The sequence below is a fragment of the Macrotis lagotis genome, chromosome 1, assembly GCF_037893015.1.
Source record: "Macrotis lagotis isolate mMagLag1 chromosome 1, bilby.v1.9.chrom.fasta, whole genome shotgun sequence".
NCBI lineage: Eukaryota > Metazoa > Chordata > Mammalia > Peramelemorphia > Peramelidae > Macrotis > Macrotis lagotis.
The window spans coordinates 156,120,645-156,147,012 of NC_133658.1; the positions used below are offsets into that span (position 1 = coordinate 156,120,645).

Sequence of the window (26,368 nt, forward strand, 5' to 3'; positions counted from 1 at the left end):
TAAATCCTTCTACATTCACAAATAATCCAATTCCATTGTCTTCTTCAGTCATACTCCCCTTATCATCCCTCCTGTCATTAATCTTCAATCTTCATCTACTGGCAGTTTCTCTTCTGCCTACAAACATGCCTCCTTCATCCTCAAAAACCTCTTACAAATCTACTGTCAGCTTCCAACTTACTCATTTACCCAAAGCTGCTCTCCCAAAATTATCAGTGATTTCTGAATTGACAATGCTATTGGACTTTTGTCAATTCTTATCCTTCTTGACCTCTCTGCTGCCTTTGACACATCAATCTTGTTTCTCCTCCTGTTTGACCTCTCTTTGTCCAGATCATATTTACTAATGGGGTAATGAGGTTTGTACAGTCTCCATGTTGGTCTTCCTATTTCAAGGAACTCATCATTTTAGTCTATTCTCTACTCAGCTGTCAAATTGATCTTCACAAAATACAGATCTGACCATAGCCCCTTCCAATTCAATCAGCTTCTGTGGCTCTCTATTGCTTCCTAGATCAAATAAAATATCTTCAATACCCTTCATAATCTGGTCTTTTTTCTACTTTGCCAGTATTCATATACTTCCCAACATGTTTTATCTTGAGATAAAGTAACATTTGCTTCCTTACTGTTCCTCATCCAAGATACTCTGTAGGTCATGACTCTGAGCATTTTCATGGTGAATTCCCCTGCTTAAAAATTCTCTCTCTCTCATCTATCTCCTGGCTTTTTTGAAGTCTCTTTTAAAATCTTACCTTCCATAAGGAGGCCTTCCTGATCTCCTTAAAGCTAATGACTTTTCTCTCTCCTTATCTCCAATTTATCCTATAGTTTGTCTGTACATCATTCTTTGCATAATAACTCAAGTCCTTGAAAACAGGGACAGGCATTCTGCCTTTCCTTTCATCCCCAACACCAGACACTGAGTCTACTATTTACTAAGTGCTTTAATAAATATTTCTTGACTATTGATTAGTTGATTTAGAAAAAAAAAGTGTAATCAAATCATTTTAACAGATGACATTTCTCAAAGACTTCTAGAATTTCTTGCTTTCTCCCTATGAAAAGTTTTTGGGACAAGTTCATCTTTTCTTTTCAAGTTTTTTTTCTGCTTAGCTAAAGTAATCGGAGATAATTTCCAACATACTTCTGTGGGTGCTCTCTGTTTTGTCACTGTAGATCACTATGACAGGAATGGAAATCTCTAGGTAGTCAGTGATTTCTTTCTAGAAATATGTGAATGAGATCAAGAGACAACTTTGCATTATTGAAAGAGTTTCACACCAAGGAATGTTGTGGCCAAACTCCAGAACTATCAGATAAAAGAGAAAATCCTGCAAGCAGCCAGAAAGAAACAATTTAAATATCAAGGAGCCAAAGTAAGGATCACACAGGACCTGGCTACATCAACTTTAAGGGATCGAAGGGCCTGGAACGAGATATTTTGAAGAGCACGGGAGCTTGGAATGCAGCCAAGAATCTACTTTCCTGCAAAGCTGAGCCTTCTCTTCCAGGGAAAAAGATGGACATTTAATGAAATGGAAGAATTCCAAAAATTTCTGATGAAAAGACCAGAGCTAAACAGAAAATTTGGACATCAAACAGGAGGTTCAAGAGACACATGAAAAGGTAAAAAAAAAGGGGGGGGCGGTAAAAGGAAAAAAATGCAGTCTAGTAAGTTGAAACTGGCTATATCCCAGCATGGTGGGGGGAGAGACTCTCATAAATCCTGAGAAATGTAACTCTAACAGAGAGAATAGACCTAGCCAGAAATGATGTACATCCATGACCTATCCATGAGACTACTATCTAATGGGATGTAACTGGCTTTAACCCCACTTGGGAGAAAGACTCTAATAACTCTCAGGAATTTTGACTCTATTCAACAGAATATACTGAACTAGAAGGGTCAGACACTCAGAATTTTCTATGACCTAGATATAATGATCTAAAAAAATACACTACCTCCCTAAAAAGGGGGACAGGAAAGAGACGGGAGGAGGGAGGGGATTGAATGGGACAAATCTCATTACACTAAGAGGTACAAAAAACCTATGGTAATAGAGGAGAAGAAGGGAGCAGAGGAGAAACACCTGAATCTTCTTCTCATCAGACTTGGCTTAAAGTCAACCTACACATACTCAGTTAACTTACAGGTTGGAGCAAAATATATTTTGCTTCAGCTGAAGTAAAAAAAGGAGGGGTAGCAATCCTTATCTCAGACAAAGCAGCAGAAAAAATAGATAGCTTAAAAGAGATAAGGAAGGAAACTTTATCCTCCTAAAAGGTACCATAGACAATAAAGTCATTTCAATATTGAATATGTATACACCCAGTGGGACAGCACCCAAATTCTTAGAGGAGAAGCTGAAAGAATTACAGGAAGATATAGACAGCAAAACTCTACTAGTGGGAGACCTCAACCTCCCACTATCAGATCTAGATAAATCAAATTATAAAACAAACAAAGAAATGAGGGAGGTAAATAGATTGTTAGAAAAATTAGATATAGTAGACTTATGGAGGAAACTGAATGGGGATAGAAAGGAATATATCTTTTTCTCTGCAGTACATGGAACTTATACAAAAATTGACCATGTACTAGGACATAAAAACCTAATGATCAACTGCAGAAAGGCAGAAATAGTGAATACATCTTTCTCAGATCACAATGCAATAAGTCATATGCAGTACTGGGCCAAGGAGATACAGACCCAGAGCAAATTGGAAACTGAATAACCTCATTTTAAAAAATGAGTGGACCAAAAAACAAATTATAGACAGAATTAACCATTTTATCCTAGATAATGATAATAATGAAACAACATACCAAAACCTATGGGATTCATTCAAAGCAACTCTCAGGGGATATAATATAGCTCTAAATGCTTATATGAATAAATTGGAGAAAGAGGAAATAATGAACTAAACATGCGACTAAAAAAAATTAGAGAAAGAAAAAATCAAAAATCCCCAAATACCAAATTAGAAATTCTAAAAATTAAAGGAGAAATAAATAAAATTGAAAGCAAAAAAACTATTGAATTAATAAATAAAACCAAAAGTTGGTATTATGAAAAAACCAATAAAATTGATAAACCTCTGGTCAATTTGATTAAAAAAAAGGAAGAAAACCAAATTGCTAGTATTATGAATGAAAAAGGTGAACTCACCACCAATGAGGAAATTAAAGTAATAATTCGAAATTATTTTGCCCAACTCTATGCCAATAAATTTGATAATCTAAGTGAAATGAATGAATATTTACAAAAATATAAGTTGCCCAGGTTAAATGAAGAAGAGATTAAATACCTAAACAACCCTATCTCAGAAAAAGAAATTCAACAAGCCATTATTGAACTCCCTAAAAAAAAATCTCCAGGGCCTGATGGATTCACAAGTGAATTCTACCAAACATTTAAGCAACAATTGGTTCTAATCCTATATAAACTCTTTGGAAAAATAGGGAAAGATGGAACTCTGCCTAACTCTTTCTATGAAACCAATATGGCACTGTTACCTAAACCAGGAAGAGTTAAAACAGAGAAAGAAAATCATAGACATATTTCCCTGATGAATATAGATGCAAAAATCCTAAATAAAATCTTAGCAAAACGACTACAACAAGTCATCACTAGGATAATACATTATGATCAAGTAGGATTTATTCCAGGAATGCAGGGTTGGTTCAATATTAGGAAAACTGTTAGTATACTCAATTATATCAACAACAAACCTATCAGAAATCATATGATCATATCAATAGATGCTGAAAAAGCTTTTGACAAAATACAGCATCCATTCCTATTAAAAACACTAGAGAGTGTAGGAATAAATGGACTGTTCCTTAAAATAATTAGCAGTATCTATCTGAAACCATCAATAAGCATTATATTCAATGGGGAGAGGCTAGAGGCATTCCCAATAAGATCAGGGGTCAAACGAGGGTGCCCATTATCACCACTACTATTCAATATTGTATTAGAAATGTTAGCATCAGCAATTAGAGAAGAAAAAGAAATTAAAGGAATTAGAATTGGGAAGGAAGAGACAAAACTCTCGCTCTTCGCAGATGACATGATGGTCTACCTAGAGACTCCCAAGAAATCATCTAAAAAACTACTGGAAACAATTAGCAATTTTAGCAAAGTTGCAGGTTATAAAATAAACCCTCATAAATCCTCAACTTTTCTATATATGACTAGCAAGAAACAGCAGGAAGAGCTAGAAAGAGAAATCCCATTCAAAATAACCTCAGACAGTGTAAAATATTTGGGAGTCTATTTGCCAAGACAGACTCAGAATCTTTTTGAAAACAATTATAAAACACTTCTCACACAAATTAAATCAGATTTAAACAACTGGGCAAATATCAACTGCTCATGGATAGGTAGAGCTAATATAATAAAAATGACAATTCTACCAAAACTAAACTATCTGTTTAGTGCCCTACCAATCAAAATTCCAAAAAATTAATGAGTTAGAAAAAATTGTAAGTAAATTGATATGGAGAAATAAAAAGTCAAGAATTGCCAGGAGCTTAATGAAAAAAATGCAAACGAAGGTGGCTTAGCACTACCAGATCTAAAATTATATTATAAAGCATCAGTCATCAAAACTGTTTGGTATTGGCTAAGAAATAGAGTGGTGGACCAGTGGAATAGACTAGGTGCAATAGCAGGAAATGATTATAGTAATCTGCTGTTTGATAAACCCAAAGAGTCCGGCCATTGGGAAAAAACTCCCTCTTTGATAAAAACTGCTGGGATAATTGGAAGTTAGTATGGAAGAAACTTAGATTAGACCAACACCTCACACCCTTTACCAAGATAAGATCCAAATGGTTACAGGACATAGACATAAAAAACAATACTATAAGCAAATTAGAAGATCAAGGATTAGTCTACCTGTCAGATCTATGGAAAGGGGGACAGTTTATGACTAAGGAAGAGTTGGAGAACATCACTAAAAACCAATTAGATGATTTCGATTACATTAAATTAAAAAGCTTTTGCACAGATAAAACCAATGTATCAAGATCAAAAGAAAAGTAGTAAATTGGGAAACAATCTTTACAACTAAATTCTGACAAAGGACTCATTTCTAAAATATACAGAGAACTGAGTCATATTTTTAAAACAAAAAGCCATTCCCCAATTGACAAATGGTCAAAGGATATGCAAAGGCAACTTACAGATGAGGAGATCAAAGCAATCCATAGCCATATGAAAAAATGTTCTAAATCATTAATTATTAGAGAAATGCAAATTAAAGCTTCTCTGATGTACCGCCTCACACCTCTCAGATTGGCCAGTATGACCAGGAAGGATAATGATCATTGCTGGAAGGGATGTGGGAAATCTGGGACACTATTACACTGTTGGTGGAGCTGTGAACTCATCCAACCCTTCTGGAGAGCTATTTGGAACTATACCCAAAGGGCAACAAAAATGTGCATACCCTTTGACCCAGCAATACCACTACTGGGTCCATACCCTGAAGAGATGAGGAAAAAGGGTAAAAACATTACTTGTACAAAAATATTTATAGCAGCCCTGTTTGTGGTGGCAAAGAATTGGAAATCCAGTAAATGTCCTTCAATTGGGGAATGGTTTAGGAAACTGTGGTATATGTATGTCATGGAATACTACTGTTCTATTAGAAATCAGGAGGGATGGGATGTCAGGGAAACCTGGAGGGATTTGCATGAACTGATGCTGAGTGAGATGAACAGAACCAGAAAAACACTGTACACCCTAACAGCAACATGGGAGTGATGTTCAACCTTGAAGGATTTGCTTATTCCATCAGCACAACAATTGGGAACAATTTTTGGCTGTCTGCAAAGGAGAGTATCATCTGTTTCCAGATAAGGAGCTGTGGAGTTTGAACAAAGTACAAGGACTATTCCCTTTAATTCGGAAAAAAAACCCCAGATGTCTTATGGTTTGATCTGGTTACCTCTGAGAATTCTGTTCTCTTTAAGGATATGATTTCTCTCTCATCACACCCAATTTAGATCAAGGTACAACATGGAAACAAAGTAAAGACTGACGGAGTGCTATCTGTGGGGTGGGGGTGGGGGAGGGAAGCATGATTGGGGGAAAATTGTAAAACTCAAATAATATCTTTCATAAAAATAAAAAAAAATTTAAAAAAAGAGTTTCAGAGATTAAGTAATACATTTTTTTAGTAATAGTAATTTTTTTTAAGGTTTTTTGCAAGGTAGTGGGGTTAAGTGGCTTGCCCAAGGCCACAGAGCTAGGTAATTATTAAGTGTCTGAGGCCAGATTTGAACTCAGGTACTCCTGACTCCAAGGCTGGTACTCTGTCCGCTGTGCCACCTAGCCGTTTGAGACCCAATACCTAACAGGACTATACATCTAGAAAGTTTCACTGGAAACTGATTGCCTTTCAGTTAACCAGAGATACCCCATTATTTTACTTAATTGTGACAATTAACTGACATGGTATTTTCTTTAAGTTCTCTTCAGAGCAATGGTTGTATTTTATTTTGTCTCTGTATAGCCAGTCCCTAGTATCTCAATTTGAACATAGTAGGCACTTAATAAATGTTCTTTAGAGTTAGGTAATCACAATTTGACTATTATAACCTATTCTAGTGATTTCCCCCCAGTTTTGACTTCTAGACCTGAGGGGATTATAGTGACCCATTCTGTGCCCCATACCTAAGGCTTTATATAAGAAATTAGACTAGCACACCCTTCTCCCTTAGCCTCATCCTGTCACCATCAGTAACCTATTGAGAAAGAGATTCAAGTACTATTACAGGATCTAGATTTATTTAAAAGTCACCTAGTCTAACATCTCCATTTTGCAGATAGTGATTTGCCTAGGACCTGACACGAAGGAGAGTGAGAAAGCTGTGATTGAAAACTTAGGTCTTCTGAACACAGATCTAGAGTGCTTTCCATTGTACCACTACTATTACTGTTCTCTAAGGTTTTGGAAGAAGGGTAGAATATTCTGAGTTTTTCTCTTCACTTTGTCTAACAAACCATACTGATATACAAGGTCAAGCTCTAAGGTCTTTTTTGGAGGAATTAAGAAATTCACAGAAGGAAGCTTAACCTTGCTCCTTCTCTCAGTCTCATCTCTACTTAAAAACAACAACAAAAAGATCCTCACCTTCTTACTTATTTCCTTTTTCCTGCTGCTCTTGGAAGAAAAAGGAGCAAATTCTCTGTTACTGCAGCACTGCAGAGTGGATTAGCCTTAACCCTGTCTTTACTTTGAAAGATAACTATATTATACCTGGCTGGGTAAATGCTCTACTCCAGCTTTCATCTGTCCTCCCAGCTTGGTAGGGTTCCAAGAAACTCCATTTACCAGTAACTTTCCTTTCGTTAAACAAGCCAAAGAAAAAGCAATTACCCTTCAGAGCTGACGTAAGCCAGATTCCAGGACTGACGTCTGCAGGGTGTCTCACGGCTTTTGACGTGACTGCTGCCTCCTCCCCTTAAAGAGAGGTACAGCTCTATCCCCCCTTCTGTTACTTGTCACTGTGATGCTTCCAAATCAGTGAGCAAGTGAATGATGCAGTAATTAAATTACTATATATTCCAGTGATCAAGATGCCTAATTAGCATATCTAATTGTTATTGCGAGAACTATATACAAGGGGCTAGGGGGTGGGGAGAAGTACTTTTCTAACAGTGTTCTCTCAGCTAGCTTATAACTGAGATGCTGTCTGGATCAAGAGGCAACATGTTAAAATGCAGAGCCCTGTAAAACCTTTATTATGGTTCTGGTCCCAGTTATTAGCTATGTGACCTTGGGCAAAATAACCTTTTTCACCTTGATTTTCTCTCTGAACAATGGAAAATTATTATGCCTGTCCTGTCTACTTTATAAGGCCATATTAAAGGTCACATGAAATTATTGATAAAGAAGTAATTTCAGAATTCATGGAAGGCTCAAAACAATTTCAGGTACTATGTTTACATGTATGTTTCTTTTCAGGTACATATTATTAAAAAATGAAGCAAAAGAAAAACTTTTCCCTGGATGAAGAGGCAGGGTATGTTCAAAGAACATGGGATTTGGAATCAGAAGATGCCTAGCTTAGTTCTGGTTCTAGTACTTACTAGTTATGTGAACTTAAGCACATCACTTAGTCTCTTAGCTTATTTCTTCATCTATAAAATAGTGGCAATAATTCTTAGGGTCATAGGATCAGAGACTGAGCTGGGAGGGACTTTAGAGGTTAGTTAGGTTAACCTCCTTGTGCAGACAAGGAAAAAGAAGCTGTGATGAAGGAAATGATTTGCTCAGAATTATGCAGGTACTAAGAGGACAGAGCTAAGATTTGAAATTAGGCCCTGTAATTCTTGAGTCCAGCATTCATTAGTGGAAAAAGGTACTCAGGAAATCTAAATTTAAATCCCAGCTTCCATGCTTAGGCAAGTCACTTGCTGTACTATATCACTGTGCCACAAGAATGACAAATATGAAAAATTAAAAGAAATTTAGGAAGACTTCTGCAGGTGAACAAAATAACTACAACTCTACTATTGGAGGCAAAGTACAAAACTGAACAACACTGATATTAACATAAAGCATCCAGCAGCTCTTTCTTTTACAAATGTAAAACTACTAAAGTATGAGGTAGCATATATTATTGGTCAAATGACTTTTATTTAGTGTCTTGGGGACTACACACTGTAGGAGTCTCTAGAGGGAACATGGAATGAATCTGTAGAAGCATATATAAAAATAAAGTTGTTACTACTTGCCCTCATAGAACTGAGTTGTAAGGCTCAAACAAGATGATGTAAAGATCCATAGCATCAATGAGACTTATTATTAAAGCCTTATACTTTTAAAAAATTGCTTTAAAAAGGAGGTAGGAGCAATTGCCTACAGAGGTTTCTTTAAGAATGCTCACCAAGGCAGGCAAAGAGCTAAATTAAAGACACAGTTGACTGTTTGCTGTTCGATGGGATGACAGGAGGCATTTCCATAATCTCCCATGAAGGGTTTCTGGCCTCCCATGCATCTCCAAACTAATGGGGATGTGAGAACTATAGTGTCTCTTAAGTTTCTCTTCCTCTTAGACCAAAGCTGCTTAAACCCTTATCCTGAAATTTAAAGGTCACTGTCATTTTAAAATCATTATTTTTTTAAGCTTTTTTTTTTGCAAGGCAATGGGGTTAAGTGGCTTGCCCAAGGCCACAGAACAAGGTAATTATTAAATGTCTGAGGCTGCATTTGAACTCAGGTACTCCTGACTCCAGGGCCGGTGCTCTTTCCACTGTGCCACCTAGCTGCCCCTTAAAATCATTATTTTCACAAAGATTTTCAGCGTTCCTTTAAACTGAGGTTGCTACAAGAAGGGGAAACTATTTCCCACTTTGTTACAGTATAATTATTAGTGAGTCACTAGGTCTTTAATAATGAGGGAGTAAGAACCACAAAGATGAATGAAAGTTGGCAAGAGAGCAGGAACCAGATGCCTCCTCCCCCTGCCTGCCACCACTCTTGTGTGAATCTATGGAGGAGATAGGAAAGTTAGTGAAACAGAGCAGCTGAATAATTTCAAAAGCATGAAAGTCTCACATTGTTTCCATTCAAGTCAATATGGGAATGGATTCAAGGAGCTATGGATAAACATGCTACTGTAGAAGCACATTCTTGCCTCCATGTCTTTCAACAAGTGGTACTACATTTGTAGAAATGTCCTGCCTCATCTCTTAGAACCCTTTGCTTCTTTTGAGATTCATTTGTGACACTTTTTAAAAGTTTTTTTGCAAGGCAATGGGGTTAAGTGTCTTGCCCAAGGCTACATGGCTAGGTAATTATTAAGTGTCTGAGGCCGGATTTGAACTCAGGTACTCCTGACTCCAAAGGCCAGTGCTCTATCCACTGGGCCACCTAGCCGCCCCCCTGACACCTCTTTGAGGAACTTCTTCTTGGTTTCCCCCATTTGCTAATATTTTCTCCCTCAAATTATTTTCTAATGACATGTTAGATGCTCCCTGAAAGCATGGCAAAATTTTTGTTCTCTTTCTGTCCCCAAAATATAGTACACAATAAATGTTAATAAGTTTTTTGAACTTAATAGCAAGTTTAATAGAACTTTTTTTTCCTGAGAGGGGCAGTCAGGAGAGAGTAAAAGTCATAACAAAGTTTTGGAATATTAATAAATGCAACTTCCCTGAAGGGAGAATAATCTAAAGGCAAGGGATGGATTCTTCTTTTATATGGCTACATGATGCGGTCTGAGTCCCTTCCCCTTACTGCAGAAGGAGAAAAGTCAAACCCAAGTCCCTTAATATCTATGGAATAAAAGGTATTACAGGTAACAATCAAACAAAATGATTGTTTTTAATGTGAATTTTGGTTTTAAAATCAATTTACATGCTTTCATAAGGTGCAGAGAGAAAATGTTTTTTGATTTAAATCTACATTTTGACAGTCCAGCTTCCATACCTCCCCTGTAAAAAGAGCTTTGTTGGCTAACTATAAGATATATCTGAATTTTGGTGCCTTTAGATTTTTGAGGAAGGAGTACTTTAATAAAGACTAGGAGAATGAGTCACTGAAAAGAGAGCACATGTGCTTGTGTGTTTCTGTATATGGGGGTGAGGGAATGGGGGTGGCTTTCTCTCTCCACAGAAGGGAAAAACAGGTTAGAGAGTTCAACATACCTAGCGGTATGCATTGTCATGAAAGATTGTGTATTATATCCCTCTAGCTTAGCATGGCAGCATACTGGATGGGAGCCTGCTGTGGGCATGTAAGGGAAGAAGAGGTTATAAATGGGAGCCAATAGAGGAGGGAGATAGAAAACACTAATAAGACATAATTTCTCAGACCTGGATTTCAGTCTGATAAGAATTTCAGGGGTGGGGGTAGGAGAGAGAAGGGGGTTAGGACAGAAAAGTTTCTGTCTAAAAGTAGGAGTTTTACAAGCCTGGATTTTCACTGACTTGGGATACTATGAATGGGAAAGAAGGTACAATGGAATGGCTTTTTTTGCTTCCCCAGAGGATGTTTTTAATTGTTCCCTCAAGGAAAGATAGGAAGAGGATTATTTCACTACCAAAAGATGAGAATCCAAGATGTTCAAAGAGAAAAAGAAAACTTAGATCTATACTATCAGCAATCTTTTATTTAACATTTGATAATTTACAAAATACAACACACACATTAACTTGTTTTATCCTCACAATCACCTGATGAGGCAGGCAATATAGGTATCATCTGCTTGTTTTTAGTTATGGAAAACTTAGGCATGAAAAAGTAACTCTCCAGGCTCGCAGAACTTATAATTCAAACCCTACTCGACTGACTTTAAATCCTGTGATCCTTTCTCTTTGTCACAGCTGCCTCCCTTCCCTAGGTCACACAGGAGGTATCCAATGTCCTTTGCTTAGGGGCTTGTTTAGAGTTTAAAACTGTATTCATTCAGATTAATACTGGATGTGGGTTGTTTTGGGGGGTTGGGGATAATGTCAGGGAGAGAAGAGGCATCTAAAAAGGTAAGGCAGGTATCTGTCTTTCTCCCTAATACAATTATCTCAGTTCCAGATAAGCAGTAGGGAAGAGAGTCTGTGTATATCAGGTAGCATTTAGAAGATACTTGGCCCCTCTCACATTGTGGAGGGAGTACCCTTAAAAGAATTTCTCCTACTCAATTCAACAAATATTTGTTAAACTTCCACTATGTGCAAATCTTTATACCCAGTTCTAGGGGTACAAAGATGAAATAAAATGGTCTCTCACTGAGTTTATAGTCTAAAGAAGTACTTTAGTCTTTCCAAAAGTGACATGAGGGTCAAATTAATTTATCAACTCTTGCCACTTCCCAGCTCAGATTAATGGAAAAGATTTCTATTTCCTGACATAATCATTGATAGTCTGGAGTTACTAGAGGTTCTTTCAGATTCAACTTTCAGCTCTTAAATTTCTGTATTTGAATATTTACACTAGAATGTGCAATAGTAAAACAACTTTTTGAGTTACTGGGACTGCCAATTAGTCCACAGACACATAGCTGTAGCAATGCTATAAGTGCTTTTGTTTACACAGCCACCCCAAAGCCTACCCCAGATTCAAGGTTCAATTATTCATACTCATCTCTCTTTGGACTTTTGAAATAGTTCTGAAGGATGCAGTCATCCTTTATCTTAATTTCTCTAGACCATATTGGTTTCTATCATCTCTCATTCAAACATCTGTCTCATTTGCAACCATCTTCCTGTATTCTATTAGCCTTGTGAAATTCTTGGACAATGTCCATATTAATTTTCTACTCTAAAGAACACAAATAGAATACCGATTAGGACTAGGATGATGGTGGTTGAGGTTGGGAGACTGTTCATCTCACTGAATAGCAATTAGCTCAAGGAATAGAACAGTGACATGAATGTTTTTTACATCTAGCCAGGTAGCTGAGATTAAGACAGGAAACATTCTTTGGGTGCCATTAAACACTTCTTGAAAAGAAACTGTTAATACTTGTTCTTTTGGGATATTGTACAGATATTATTTCTACTAAAGATCTTTAGCTTTCAGAGTGTTAATTGGGAATGGCATTTAATATGCTACTAGAGAGAGAGAGAGATTCTGAAACTCTCCATGTAATGCTCTCTATAAGCTTGCAGAGGGAAAAGATTATATATGATGTTCAGAAAACTGGAAATTTGAGTAGAAAAAAGGAAAATTTCTAAATCAGATAAAATGAATTTGCTAAGGTGGTGTTTGGAATATATTAAAGAAATACATGTTTATGAATAATCAAAGGGGCATAAGAAAGCTGATGTCTTAAGCACCTGGTTTCATTAAGAGATTACTGACTTGATGGCAAGTCAACGCTCTCTTTTTTTTTTAAAGATTTTTCAAGGCAATGGGGTTAAGTGGCTTGCCCAAGGCCACACAGCTAGGTAATTATTAAATGTCTGAGGCCAGATTTGAATTCAGGTACTCCTGACTCCAAGGCTGGTGCTTTATCCACTGCGCCACCTAGCTGCCCTCCAATTCAACTCTTAATAACAGAATCTATTGCTTACAAGTATAACAAATACTCCTAAATTAAGAAATAATTTGGGAATTGAAATAGGAGGAAAATTTTTCTTATTCACGCTAGGTAAAAATTTGACAAGGTAAATATGAGGTGGTCTCCTTGAAGGCAGAGAAAATATTTTATGCTTATTTCTGTTCTTATAGAACCTATCACAATGCCTTGAACTGATATTAAGGAAGCAGTGGATCAAGAATACAACCAGTGTAAATAATCTGAAAACTTGAGAATTCTAAAATATTAACTGTTGGGATAGAGAAAAATTACAGAATTTGAGAGCTAATTCAACCTTCGTCAGTTAACAGAAAAAGAATCCAGGTCCAAAGTAAAGTGATTTGTCCAAGGTTCTATCTTGGAACAAAGCTATATAACACTTATGGATAAGTCTCTTGCTTGTGACATTAAATCATAATAATGTCAACAGATGCTATGAAATTGAGCCATTAATTAGAATCTGGTGAAAAGTCAAAAAGAGAGACAGTTTCCTGATATTCTTCCAGTGAGCTCATTAAATCAGAAACTAAAGTTCCTATAAAAACCTGAATTTGACTTCAGGCAAGTCAATTCCTCCCCCTTTTGTATTTCAATCTTTGCAAAAAACCCTCTAATCTCATTATAAAAACAAATGTAAAGCAGGATGATGTCCAATATAATTCTGATGCTGCTAGTAATCAAGTTACCAAATTCACCACATCACAGGTATGGTTGAATGACAGGCACAGATATCATGGATATCAGCAAAGTTCTCACCTTTACTTGAGAGTATAGAACCAGTAATATATTTTTTTCCCTTTAAAGATTTTGTTTACTTTGTTTTACAATTCACCCCCCCCCCACTCAAGGCAATTTGCCAGTTGTTACATTGTTTCCATGTTATATACCGATCCAAACTGAGTGTGATGAGAGAGAAACCATATCCTTAAGGAAGAAACATGAAGTAAAAGAGATAACAATATCAGACAATAAGATATAAGGTTTTTTTTTCTGAATTAAAGGAAATAGTCCTTGAACTTTGTTTAAACTCCACGGTTCTTTATTTGGATACAGATGGAAGAAACTTAGATTAGACCAACCCCTCAGACCCTATAGCAAGATAAGATTCAAATGGATACAGGATTTAGACATAAAAAAAACAATATTATAAGCAAACTAGAGATCAAGGAGCAGTTTGCCTGTCAGAGCTATGGAAAGGGGAGCAGTTTATGACTAAAGAGTAAATGGAGAACATCACTAAAAAGAAACTAGATGATTTTGATTACATTGAATTAAAAAGCTTCTGCATAGACAAAACCACTGTAACCAAGATCAAAAGAAATATAGTAAAATGGGAAACAATCTTTACAACTAATGTTTCTGACGAAAAACTCATTTCTAAAATATACAGAGAACTGAGTCATATTTTAAAAAAAAAGGCCATTCCTCAACTGGACAAAAGATATGCAAAGACAATTTACAGATGAGGAGATCAAAGCAATCCATAGTCATATGAAAAATTGCTCTAAATCAAATGCAAATTAAAGTTTCTCTAAGGTACCACCTCACTCTTCTCAGACTGGCCAATAGGACCAGAAAGGATAATGATCATTGTTGGAAGGGCTGTGGGAAATCTGGGACACTATAACATTGTTGGTGCAGCTGTGAACTCATTCAACCTTTCTGGACAGCAATTTGGAACTATGTCCAAAGGGCAACAAAAATGTGTATACCTTTTGATCCAGCAATGCTACTACTGGGTCTATACCATGAAGAGATGATGAAAAAGGGTAAAAACATCACTTGTACAAAAATATTCATAGCAGCCCTGTTTGTGGTGGCAAAGAATTGGAAATCAAGTAAATGTCCTTCAATTGGGGAGTGGTTTAGCAAACTGTGGTATATGTATGTCATGGAACACTATTGCTCTATTAGAAACCAGGAGGGATGGGAATTCAGGAAAGCCTGGAGGGATTTGCATGAACTGATGCTGAGTGAGATGAGCAGAACCAGAAAAACACTGTACACCCTAACAGCAACATGGGAGTGATGTTTAACCTCGATGGACTTGCTCATTCCATCAATGCACCTAATCAGGGACAATTTGGGGCTGTCTGCAATGGAGAATACCATCTGTATCCAGAGAAATAACTATGTAGTTTAAATAAAGACCAAGGACTATTACCTTTAATTTGGAGGGGGGGGGGGGGACACTGATATCTTATTGTCTGATCTTGCTATCTCTCTTTTTTTTTTAGGTTTTTGCAAGGCAAATGAGGTTAAGTGGCTTGCCCAAGGCCACACAGCTAGGTAATTATTAAGTGTCTGAGACCCGAATCTGAACTCAGACACTCCTGACTCCAGGGCCGGTGCTTTATCCACTACACCACCTAGACGCCTCTGATCTTGCTATCTCTTATAGTTTATGTTTCTTCCTTAAGGATATGATTTCTCTCTCATCACATTCAATTTGGATCAATGTATACCATAGAAACAATGCAAAGACTGGCAAACTGCCTTCTGTGTGGAGGTGGGGGTGGGGGGTAGGAAGAATGATTAGGGGAAAAATTGTAATTCAAAAAAAATTAAATTAATTTTTTTCAAAAAGTTCATTAAATAGGGGCAGCTAGGTGGCACAGTGGATAGAGTACTGGCCCTGCAGTCAGGAGGACCTGAGTTCAAATCCAGCCTCAATACTTAATAACTGCCTAGCTGGGTGAACCTGGACAAATCAATTAACCCAATTGCCTTAAATAATTTAAAAAAAAAGAAAAAATCTCATTAAGTTATTTTTGTTCTCAAAAGTTCAATTTCCAGGGGTGGCTAGGTGGCGCAGTGGATAAAGCACCGGCCCTGGAGTCAGGAGTACCTGGGTTCAAATGCAGTCTCAGACACTTAATAATTACCTAGCTGTGTGGCCTTGGGCAAGCCACTTAACTCCATTTGCCTTGCAAAATCCTTAAAAAAAAAAGTTCACTTTCTTAAACTACCCAGTAGATGTAGTGGAGAAGACAATGTAATCTTAAGCAAAGTTCACTTGAGAAAGGAAAAAAGTGACCTGAATTTTAATCTCGATTTTAGCTCTATATTAGTTTTCTGTTAGTGATGATAATTATCCCAAGGATAAAAAGAATGGAAATATTTTAGGAGGGTGTACATTTTGTAATGAACTTTATTTTATGTTCTACTTGGCACATTTTCTTTTTTTTCTTACTTATTCCTCTAAATATCAGTAGAAGGGATAGGAGACTGACACACAATGTATTAGCAAATTCTGCTATGAAGCTACAAAACCAGTGAGAAATGAATATATTAAGCTAGGGCTCTGACATTAAAATTCAATTTTTGAACATTAACAGTGATAGTTCTCCATAAAAGCATACATTTTACTTATATGCCTAATATCAAATGATTTTTTCTCAGATGGCACATCTAGGACACAAACGAGATATGTTTAGAAGGAAATGAATTCTGTTGTACTGGGGAAGGTAGAAAAGAAAGAATCCATCTGTCTCAACACAGGCTTTAGTCCTACTTTCTGCAACAAGAGTGGGGGCTCTTAAAGTCCTATCTACTCAACTCTTTATAGAACTTCTCTTGGCTTCAGTCTTCTGTTCTTTTTTTTTAGGTTTTTTTTTTGCAAGGCAAATGGGGTTAAGTGGCTTGCCCAAGGCCACACAGCTAGGTAATTATTAAGTGTCTGAGACCGGATTTGAACCCAGGTACTCCTGACTCCAGGGCCGGTGCTTTATCCACTGCGCCACCTAGCCACCCCCAGTCTTCTGTTCTTTATCTATTCAGTTTCCCCCAATTTCATATACAAATAAAGTGAGGCTAAGGTAGATGAGAGCTTTTTTTTAAATTATGGCACTATCTTTGGCATTTGCCAATCATATTTTTATAGCAATGTTACCTGAAATGACAGCAATTTTCCAAGCGCCATGCTCTTGTTTTGCTATCCTTTCTGCCTCTTCCATGAGTAGCATGCCAAATCCCTATGGGAAGGCCAAAAGAAAGAAAAGAAAATAACATTCACAAATACGAAGGTTGTAATTTAGAGATGGCTTTAGTCTGTTGGATAAAAAGCTTTCTTTTTTTTCCCCCCATCTATTAACATTTTATTTGTTTTCCAATTATATACAATAGTAGTATCTACTATCATCTTTTGTAAGGTTTAAATCTTACAATCCTCCCTCCCCCACAGAAGGCCATCTGATAGTCTTTACATTGTTTCCATGCTATACATTGATGTAAATTGAATGTATTATAAGAGTAAACATACTCCTGGCCCCCCAAGAAGATGAGAGATCTCAAGAATAGAGAGAAAAAAAAATGTACTTCAGTCTGTGTTCAGATTCCAATGGCTCTGTCCCTGGGGTGAGTTGCTTTCTTTATCATAAGTCCACCAGAGAAGCTGCTTCAATATTTTTCCCAGTTGCTATTACTAGCTGTACCTCCACTCTATTCCTCCCCATTCTCATTTATTCTATTCTCTCTCTCCTTTCATCCTGGCCCTGTCCAAAAGCGTGTTGCATCTGAGTACCCTCTCCCTCCATCTTCCCTCTGTTCTATCACCTATTCCCTCCCCCCCATTCCTCCTTAGCCCATCCCTTTCTTCACATTTTTCTCTAGGGTAAGATAGATTTCCTCACCTTATTAAGTGTATGTTTACTCATTCTGATGAGAATGAAGGCTCACTCATTCCCCCTTGCCTTCCCTCGTTCCACTACATTGAAAAAGCTTTTTTCTTGACTCTTAGTGAATTTTCTTAATTTCTTCTTCATCTCCTTTCCCTTCCTCCCAGTACTTTCTTTTATCACCCATTGACTCCATTTTTTTACTATATTATACCATTATATTCTGCTCTTTCCAGTGTCCTGTCTATTATATGCTCCTTCTAACAGCTCTTCTAAATGAGAAAAGTTCATATGAGTTATCAATATCTTCTTCCCATGCAGGAATACAAACAGTTCAATGTCATTAAGTTCCTCATAGTTAGTCCTTCTCTTCCACTTCCTCTATGGTTCACCAGAGTCCTGTACTTGGAGATCAAACTTTCTGTTTAGCTCTGGTTGTTTCAATAGGAAAGTTTGAAAGTCCCTTATTTCATTGGAAGTTCATCTTTTCCCCTGAAAGAGGATGTTCGGTTTTGCTGGGTAGTTGATTCTCGGTTGTAAGCAAGATCTTTTGCCTTCCAGAATATCATATTCCAATCCCTACAAGCCCTTAATGTAGATGCTGCCAGATCCTGTGTAATCCTGACTATGGAGCCTTGGTAGTTGAAGTGTTTGTTTCTGGTAGCTTTTAGAATTTTCTCTTTGATTGGGAATTTTGGAATTTGGCTATAATAATTCCTGGAAGTTTTTCTTTTGGGCTCTCTTTTGGGAGGTGATCAGTGAATTTCCTCAATTTATATTTTACCCACTGCTTCTAGGATCTCAGGGCAATTTTGCTGTATTGTTTCTTGAAAAAATGAAGTCACGGCTCTACTGATCGTGGCTTTCAGATAGCCCAATAATTTTTAAATTATTTCCTCTGGATCTGTTTTCAAGGTCAGTTGTTTTTCCAATGAGATATTTCACATTTTTTTCCTAACTTTTGGCTTTTTTGGAAGAGTTTTATTTCTTCCTGATTTCTTGCAAAGAAATCAGCTTCCTTTAGTTCCATTCTGCATTTGAAGGAGTTATTTTCTTCAGAGTTTTTTAAACCTCCTTTTCCAGCTGGCCAATTCTGCTTTTTAAGGCATTCTTCTCATTTGCCTTTTGATTTGCTTTTTTCCATTAGGCTAACCTGGTTTTTAACATATTATTTTCTTCTGTACTTTTTGGTATATCTTTCACCAAGCTATTGATTTCATTTTCATGATTTTTCTGCATCAATCTCATTTCTCCTCCCAATTTTTCCTCCACCTCCCTTAATTGCTTTTCAAAGTCTTTTTTTGAGCTCATTCATAGTCTGAGCCCATTTTCTTTTTCTCTTGGAGGTTTTGGATACAGAAACTTCAATTTTATCATCATCTAAATATGTTTTGATCTTCCATGGGACTAAAGTAATTCTCTATGGTCAGATTCTTCTTTTTCTGTTGTTTATTCATTTCCTCAGTCCAAGACTAATTTACAGCACTTCCAAGGTTTGGGGTTTTTTTTTGGGGGGGGGATACCCCACTGGGACCTTTATTCCTCCAAGGTCTTTTGCTCTCTTGCATGTGCTTTGATATGTGGATGCCCACCCCAACCCCATACTTCCCTCTGTCCTGGAGCTATAAGGAGGGATCCAGCTTGGCTACTTAGTATGGAAACCCAAACTGCAACCTGGATCTCAGTGTAGGCTAGCAGCAGAGTCCTATCCTGAGGGAAAGCAGAGAAATCTCTGCAGATTTCCCTTACCATTTCTGGGGGTGCCAGCTGCTTTCTCCAGATTCTCAGTGCAGATTCTACAGCCAGTGCTCCTCACTCCATGCTTATTCTGGTGTATCAGAGTTCTCTCACTGCCTCTTCAAGCTGTTGCTGGTGATCTCTGGGCTGGACTGAGCTGTGCCCATGGCTTTTTTCCCAACCCCCAGTCCTGGTGAAACACACCTTTCCCGTGGAACTTCTAAGTTATCTTGGACTGGGAAAATGTATTGCTCAGTCTTTCTGTGGGTTCTGCCCCTCCAAATTTTGGCTAGAGTCATCATTTGTTGGCTTTTGGGGTTTCGGGGGTGGGGAAGGAGTTCCCAGAAAATTCTGCCTTCACATCACCACCTTGGATATGCCCCCCAAAAAAAACTTTCTTTAAAAAATTAAGGAAAGAATAATCATTCAACTTTTTGAAAGCTCTGAAGCTGACAAAGGCATTAATTTTTATAGTCAAAGTCCCATTAAAAGGATCTTCTCAGATGGGAGTTAATCATTGTGAGAAGTAAATTTCTTCTCAACATCTGTTCTTCTTTTAGGAAGGTACAGGAAGATATAGGTTGAAAAGTCCCTGATTCAACCAACTTGTGGACAGTAGAAGCCTAGGGTAGCTATTCACAAACTTTTTAGAACATTTGCAGCTTCTATTATAAGAAATGAGGCAATAATCTTCAACTACCAACTGTTGCATAAAACATACAACTTCCACCCAACAACCAGCCTGTTGTTAAGCTAGCTCTTAAAGCATTTTTCTCTTTTTGGTTCCTACCATATATCTTCTTGCTTAAAACCCAGGGAGACAAAAAGAAATTGTTTAACTTGGGGGGAAAAAAACTCAGAACAATTAAATATAGAATCCTCTGATGCTATTTCCCTGCCCTCCTTTTTATTTCTTCATTTCTCTCTTCTTTTCCACCTTCCTCTCTCGCTTTCCTAACTTCAACATTTTTCTTAATCAGAAACCAAATGGGAAAAAAAGCTAGAGAGATACCTGATGCTGAAATTTTGCAGGGTCACGGCTGCTTACAGGAACTACACTTCCATATACATGTAGTTCTCGGACTATGGAAACACCTCCTTTCAATTCGGGCCGAAATGATTCCTCTGAACACTTCCGCAAACGTAAAAGGCCAATCAAAATGTCTTGCTCAGGGTCTTCATATGATAGAAACGTCTCCCAGCCACCATTTGCCACATAATCTCTTCTAACTAATTCAACCTGTTTGAACAAAAAAAGAACTAAATATTAAATTAAAAAATTTATTAACTCATGTAGGCCAGTTTCATAGGGAAAAAAACCCATTGTTAAAATTCTTATTTTTATCAATGTCTATCATGGAAACAGTGTAAAGGCTATCAGATTGCCTTCTGTGGGGGTGGGGGGAGGGAAGTGAGATGGGGGAAAATTGTAAAATTCAAAAATAAATAATAAAATTACTATTTTTAACGTGCCTATTTTTGAAGTAGAATTTAGTCCAGAAAACCATGTATAAGCTTGGGGTGAGTGAGCCTATTTCTCATTGGGTGTGCCCAAAGGGCTTGTATAGTCATATTTAATAATGAAAAATCTTTGAATAGTATACAGAGATAAAAAAACTGATCACTAATGTTGCAGGTGCTAAGGCTGCCTTGAGGATTGAATAGACTTGAAAACTCATTCCTTTATCATGCTTTTTTTTTTTGGCTGGTCTCCAATTGGTTAAAGGATCAACCTTCCCTCTCAGTTGGATATGGAGGTCCTTTTGCATGCAGTCACCTCTGGTGCTGTATTTCTTTCCTGATCTTAAATGAACAAGAATTCTGAGATGGAAATGGCCAGGGAAATTTATGAGTTCAAGAAATCCTGAGATGCCATCAGAAGTGCTCTTCACATATGGGATTGAAAAGCAACACTAGAAGAGGCCATTAGAGGTATGAATACAGTTGGGGAGCAGGCATAAAGCAAGTACTGCAAAACTCTAATGATGTTATTATTGTTGTTTGGTCCTTTGAGTGTCTAACTTTTTTTTTGTTTGTTTTGTTTTTAGGGGTTTTTTTTTGGCAAGGCAATGGGGTTAAGTGTCTTGCCCAAGGTCACACAGCTAGGTAATTATTAAGTGTCCATGGCCAGATTTAAACTCAGGTACTCCTGACTCCAGGGCTGGTGCTCTATCCACTGCACCACCTAGCTGCTCCCATGTCTAACTCTTTGTGACAACATTTGAAGTTTTCTTGGAATAGATACTGAAGTGGTTTGTCATTTTCTTCTCCAGCTCATTTTTAGAGGAGGAACTGAGGCAAACACTTGTCAAGATCAGCCAGCTAATAAATGTTTCAGGTCAGTTTGGAGCTCAGGAAGTTGAGTAGTGCGTCCACACACTGCACTACTGAGTTGCTTTTGATTCAAGGTCTGACTAGCACTTAGACACAGATACATCTTCTTCTCATCATAAGTCCTAGGCAAAAAAAAAAATTCACACTCTTCCTCCAATTTCTTTCAGGTATCTAAATACCAATCATTTGTGTCATTTTGAAAGGGAAGGTTTATTTTTATTTGTTTTGTCAGGACAATGTCCCTGTAATTATGTTCCATAGGCTGTAGCTTACTCTTCAAAGGTAAACTCATGATATATAATTTATGTATGCATAACAAGATATGTGTATACTCATTCATATATAGTTCTCATGGCAAATGTCCATTTACATTTAGCATACTGATAGATTGCACCTACATGGATTCCACAGAACCATAGGATTCTAGAAGTCTATAACTAGAAGGAGTCTCTTAGTGCAACCTCCTTTAGAAGAGGAAATGAGATCCAAAGAAGGTAAGTGGCAGGCTTTAAGGCTTACATATCAACCTAATATTAGTTAATATAACTAATGGATAGAGGTATTAGAAGATGAAGGTGAGTTTTACAAAATGATTAATTGTAAATAGGTTTATGCTATTATTCAGGGCCTTAGCAAGGACAGAATCTGTCCAATTAAAAAAAACCCAGTAAGAACAGAAATGTCAATACAGGCACCATCTATCAGTTTGCTGATCTCTGACAATATTGAACTCTAACAATGACAGATGTACAGACACAACCCCTACACAAGAGATAAAGGCATATAGTCAAGTCATAACCATTTATACAATTGCCAGGGAAGCAGCTAGATGGCTCAGAGGATATAGTACTAGGCCTGGAGTTAGTAAGTCCTGAGTTCAAATGTGATCTCAGACAATTACGAGCTATGTGACCTTGGGCAAGTCTCTTAACCTTTGTTTGCCTTAATCCACTGGAGAAGGAAATGGTAAACCACTCCAGTATCTGCCCAGAAAGTCCTGTGCATAATATGTCTATGGGGGTCATGAAGATTTGGACATGACAGAACAGCAATAACTACAGAAGGATGCCTTTTGGAATAGAACAATTCTGACAAATGATCATCACATGGGAGGCTCCAATTTTCAGGATGTCTTCCTAAATTGATTGTACTGAGACTTCCAATCATTGTTCCTATTGCTGCCTCTGAGATGAAAAAGAACAAGTACATCTCTGTATCCCCTTGTCCAACATGGCAATCTTCAAATATTCAAACAGAGTGATCACATGTCTCTTCAGTCTTCTCTATCCCAAAGATACCTAGTGTTTTCGACCATTCCTCCTCTGAAATGGATGTAAAGCACTTCACTATCCCAACTGTAAGGTCCTGCAGAACCCAGCAGAGAATTGTGCTCAAAGCGGGGGGGGGGGGGGGGGGGGGGGGCGCAGGACTCTGACCCATTTCAAATGAGCCTTTAATAAAACAGAATACTCAAGTCTTTCGGACGAACTGCTATCAAATCACACATTTCTCCTCTTGGATTTAGAATATTACATCTAATTTGAGCAGCCAGATGGTGCAGTGGACTGAGTGTCAGGCATAGAGTCAGACGGACCTGAGTTCAAATCCAGCCTCAGACACTACCAACTATGTGACCCTGGGTAAGTCTCTTAACCTTGTTTGCTTCAGTTTTCTTACCTGTAAAATGAATTGGAGAAGGAAATGGCAAATCAGTTCAGTATCTTTGCTAAAAAAAAAACAAAAGGGCTAAGGAAGAGTCAGACAGACTGAAACAACTGATCAACAACAATGTTGCAGGTTAAAAATGAAACTCTAAGGTATGAAGAAGAACATAAAAGATTATTATGTGTAAATAATAGGTATTTATTCTGAGGAAGAACATAGGAATTGGAGTTAGAAAACTAGAGTTCATTTCTAGTGCCCTGTTTAGTAGTTTGTGACATTAACCAAGTGATTTCACTTCTCTGAGACTCAATTTCCTCATTTTTGGAATGAGGAGTTGGATGAAAAGATCGAGCAATCAGCAAGTGTGCAAGGCACTCAACTGTGCTGAGTTCTGAGGATACAAATACAAAGGTGAGACAGATGCTGCCATCCCAGAGTTTATATTTCACTAGAATACTTGTTTGATCATTCAGTAAGCATCTATTAAGCACTTGGCAAATGCAAAGAAAAGTCAGAAAAAATAAAAGATCCCTGGTGTCAAAGAGGTCTTATTTTAATTGAGAAGAGGGAGGAGGCAAAGATTGTGAATGAGGCAAAGAATGTGAATTGTGAAAGGAGAGACAAAAAGAAGTGGGGGGGGGAGAGCGAGACAGAGAAGAAGGAGAAGAAGGAGGAGGAGGAGGAGGAGGAGAAGGAGGAGGAGGAGGAGGAGGAAGAGGAAATAGGAAGAGAAAATAGGAAGAGAGGGAGAGACAGAAAGATATCCCATGCCATGTGTGGACAAAGCCAGTTGTTCTGAACAACAGTTCAGAATTGGAAATAGGGTATTGTGAGATTCAGGTATAGAAAGTAGGCTGATGTCCCCAAAATATATACAGTTAGGTAAATATAGAATATGTATAAATACATACAAAGGGGATATTTTTGGGATGTGTTGGAGGAGGAAATTAGGAAAAGACTTTAAGGAAGAGGCACATGAGTTGAGACTTGAAGGAAATTAGGTTTAAAAGTTACAAATTCGTGGGAAGCAGCCTATACAAAAGCATGGAAATGAGAAATGAAGTGTCATGAAAGGGACATGCTAAGTAGATTAGGTATGGGGAGAACTCAAGAGTGAATGGAAAGGAATAATATGTAATCTTTTGGGAAAGACTGACTGAAGCCAGTCCTATGAAGTCTTTAAAATACCTGAGGAATATCAGTATGCCAAGTGTGTAGAGGATAGACTAAAGAGGGGAGTCTAGACACAAGGAGATCAACTAGAAAACACAAACAAATCACTCTAGGGTACCTTGTGGTCCTAGTTTGAAAGATCACAATTGAATGACTTAGATATTAGGAGTTTCTAATAAATCAAGTCTACCTAATCTTTACGCTGGTACTCAATTAGTTTTTAGAATTGCTTGGATATAGTCAGAGAATCTGGGAGTCCAGCTAGTCTATCCAACCTGCCCTTTAAGTCTGGCCAATATAATACAGCTCTGATTCTACCTACCTGTCCTATCATTTAGCCCATATGATTCCATACAGGCTCACAATCTAGTAGGGGTCATCCTCATTTCCTCACCCTGAACTCTCATATCCATTCATTTGCCAACTCCTCTCTTTTCTATCTTTGCAACATCTCTAATATATGCCCTCTTCTTTCCTCTGACCCTCTTGCCACCCAGATGCAGGCTGTTTTCATCTCATGCCTAGACTATTGTAATATTCTGCTTGTGGGTCTGTCTGACTCAAGTCTCTCCCCCCGCCCCTTTAGTTCATCTTTCTTTTGGGCATCAAATTGAGATCCTTTACAGCACAGGTGTGACCATGTCACCTCCCTATTCAATAAACTCCTGCAGCTCCAGGATCAAATATAAAATCAGCTTGTTTTCAAAACCATTCATTACTTAGCTCATCCTGCCTTCCATATCTACTTATTCCTTACTCCCTCCATATAATGAGTAATCTAGTGACACAGGTCTCCTAGTTATCTCTCATAAAAGAGGCACCAATTCCCCAATCCGTGCATTTTCAATGGTTTATCTCTCATGACTAGAATTCTCTTTTCCTCATTTCTACCTCCTAGCTTCCTTCAAGTTTCAGCTGAAGTCTCACTATCTGCAAGAAGCCTTTCCCAGTCTTCCTTAATCTTAAGTACCTCAATCTTAAGTATCCTGCAAGTTTTGTTTATAAATAGCTATTGTTATTTTGTCTTTCCCATTAGGCTGTTAGTTCCTAGAGAGCAAAGACTGTTTTTTGCCTTGTTTTGTATACTTGGTACATAGTAGGAGCTGAATAAATACTTGTTGGCTTCTTGGAAAATATGATATTATGCAAAGTATTATTTACATGGAATATCTTTTTTCCAGAGAAGCAATATATTATATGAGAAACTAAATATATGGCAAATATAGTGGAGGTATTAAAACTTTATGGGGAGAGGTCTGGTTAAATGGTAAATGAAGATAACTGAGAATCGATGTTGGTTGTGGTAGTGATTTGGAACATGCTAGTGTCCAATTGTAACATTAAAATTAATAAGAAAAAAAGCTTTATGTCCAATTTGACCTTTGCCAACTTTAAGGGAAAAGATGATACAAAGTATATTTTAAAAACTTTTAATGAAAGTATGTTTCTAGAACAAACGTGGGAATCTGCTTGGCTGTTTGTAGTCAGGTCGTTGATTGGTTAGAATAAAGGTCAAAAATCATAATCAAATCTGAAAGGATAAAGAAGAGAAAACATAGCATTTAAGTTTCAACCTAACAGCTTAAGTAGCAAACTGATGATTTGGAAAATTGGAAAAAAAAATAAAAGTGTAAAGAAATTAACTTAATTACCTTCCCTAGAGTTAATCAAGGTAAAACCAAAAGAAAGAAGTCAACAGCCCAGGAACTGACTTTGTCAACTAAAACTTGGCAAGCAAAAATAAGGAAGTCAAGGACAATACTAGATTAAAATAAAGCTATTTGTAAAATGTTATGGAGGAGGA

General features: G+C 37.4%; 1 protein-coding gene across 2 annotated transcripts in view; it reads right to left on the reverse strand.

Moving 5' to 3' along the window:
- The window catches only part of ELP3 (elongator acetyltransferase complex subunit 3), a 109,753-nt gene that overhangs the window by 20,358 nt on the left and 63,027 nt on the right, over positions 1-26,368 (reverse strand). For both annotated transcript variants that reach the window (XM_074209216.1, XM_074209215.1), the window contains exons 13-14: positions 20,405-20,632; positions 16,932-17,013 (exon numbers count right to left, since the gene is read on the reverse strand). In XM_074209216.1, coding sequence (XP_074065317.1) covers positions 16,932-17,013; positions 20,405-20,632 — 310 coding nt within the window. The remainder of the gene's footprint in view (positions 1-16,931; positions 17,014-20,404; positions 20,633-26,368) is intronic.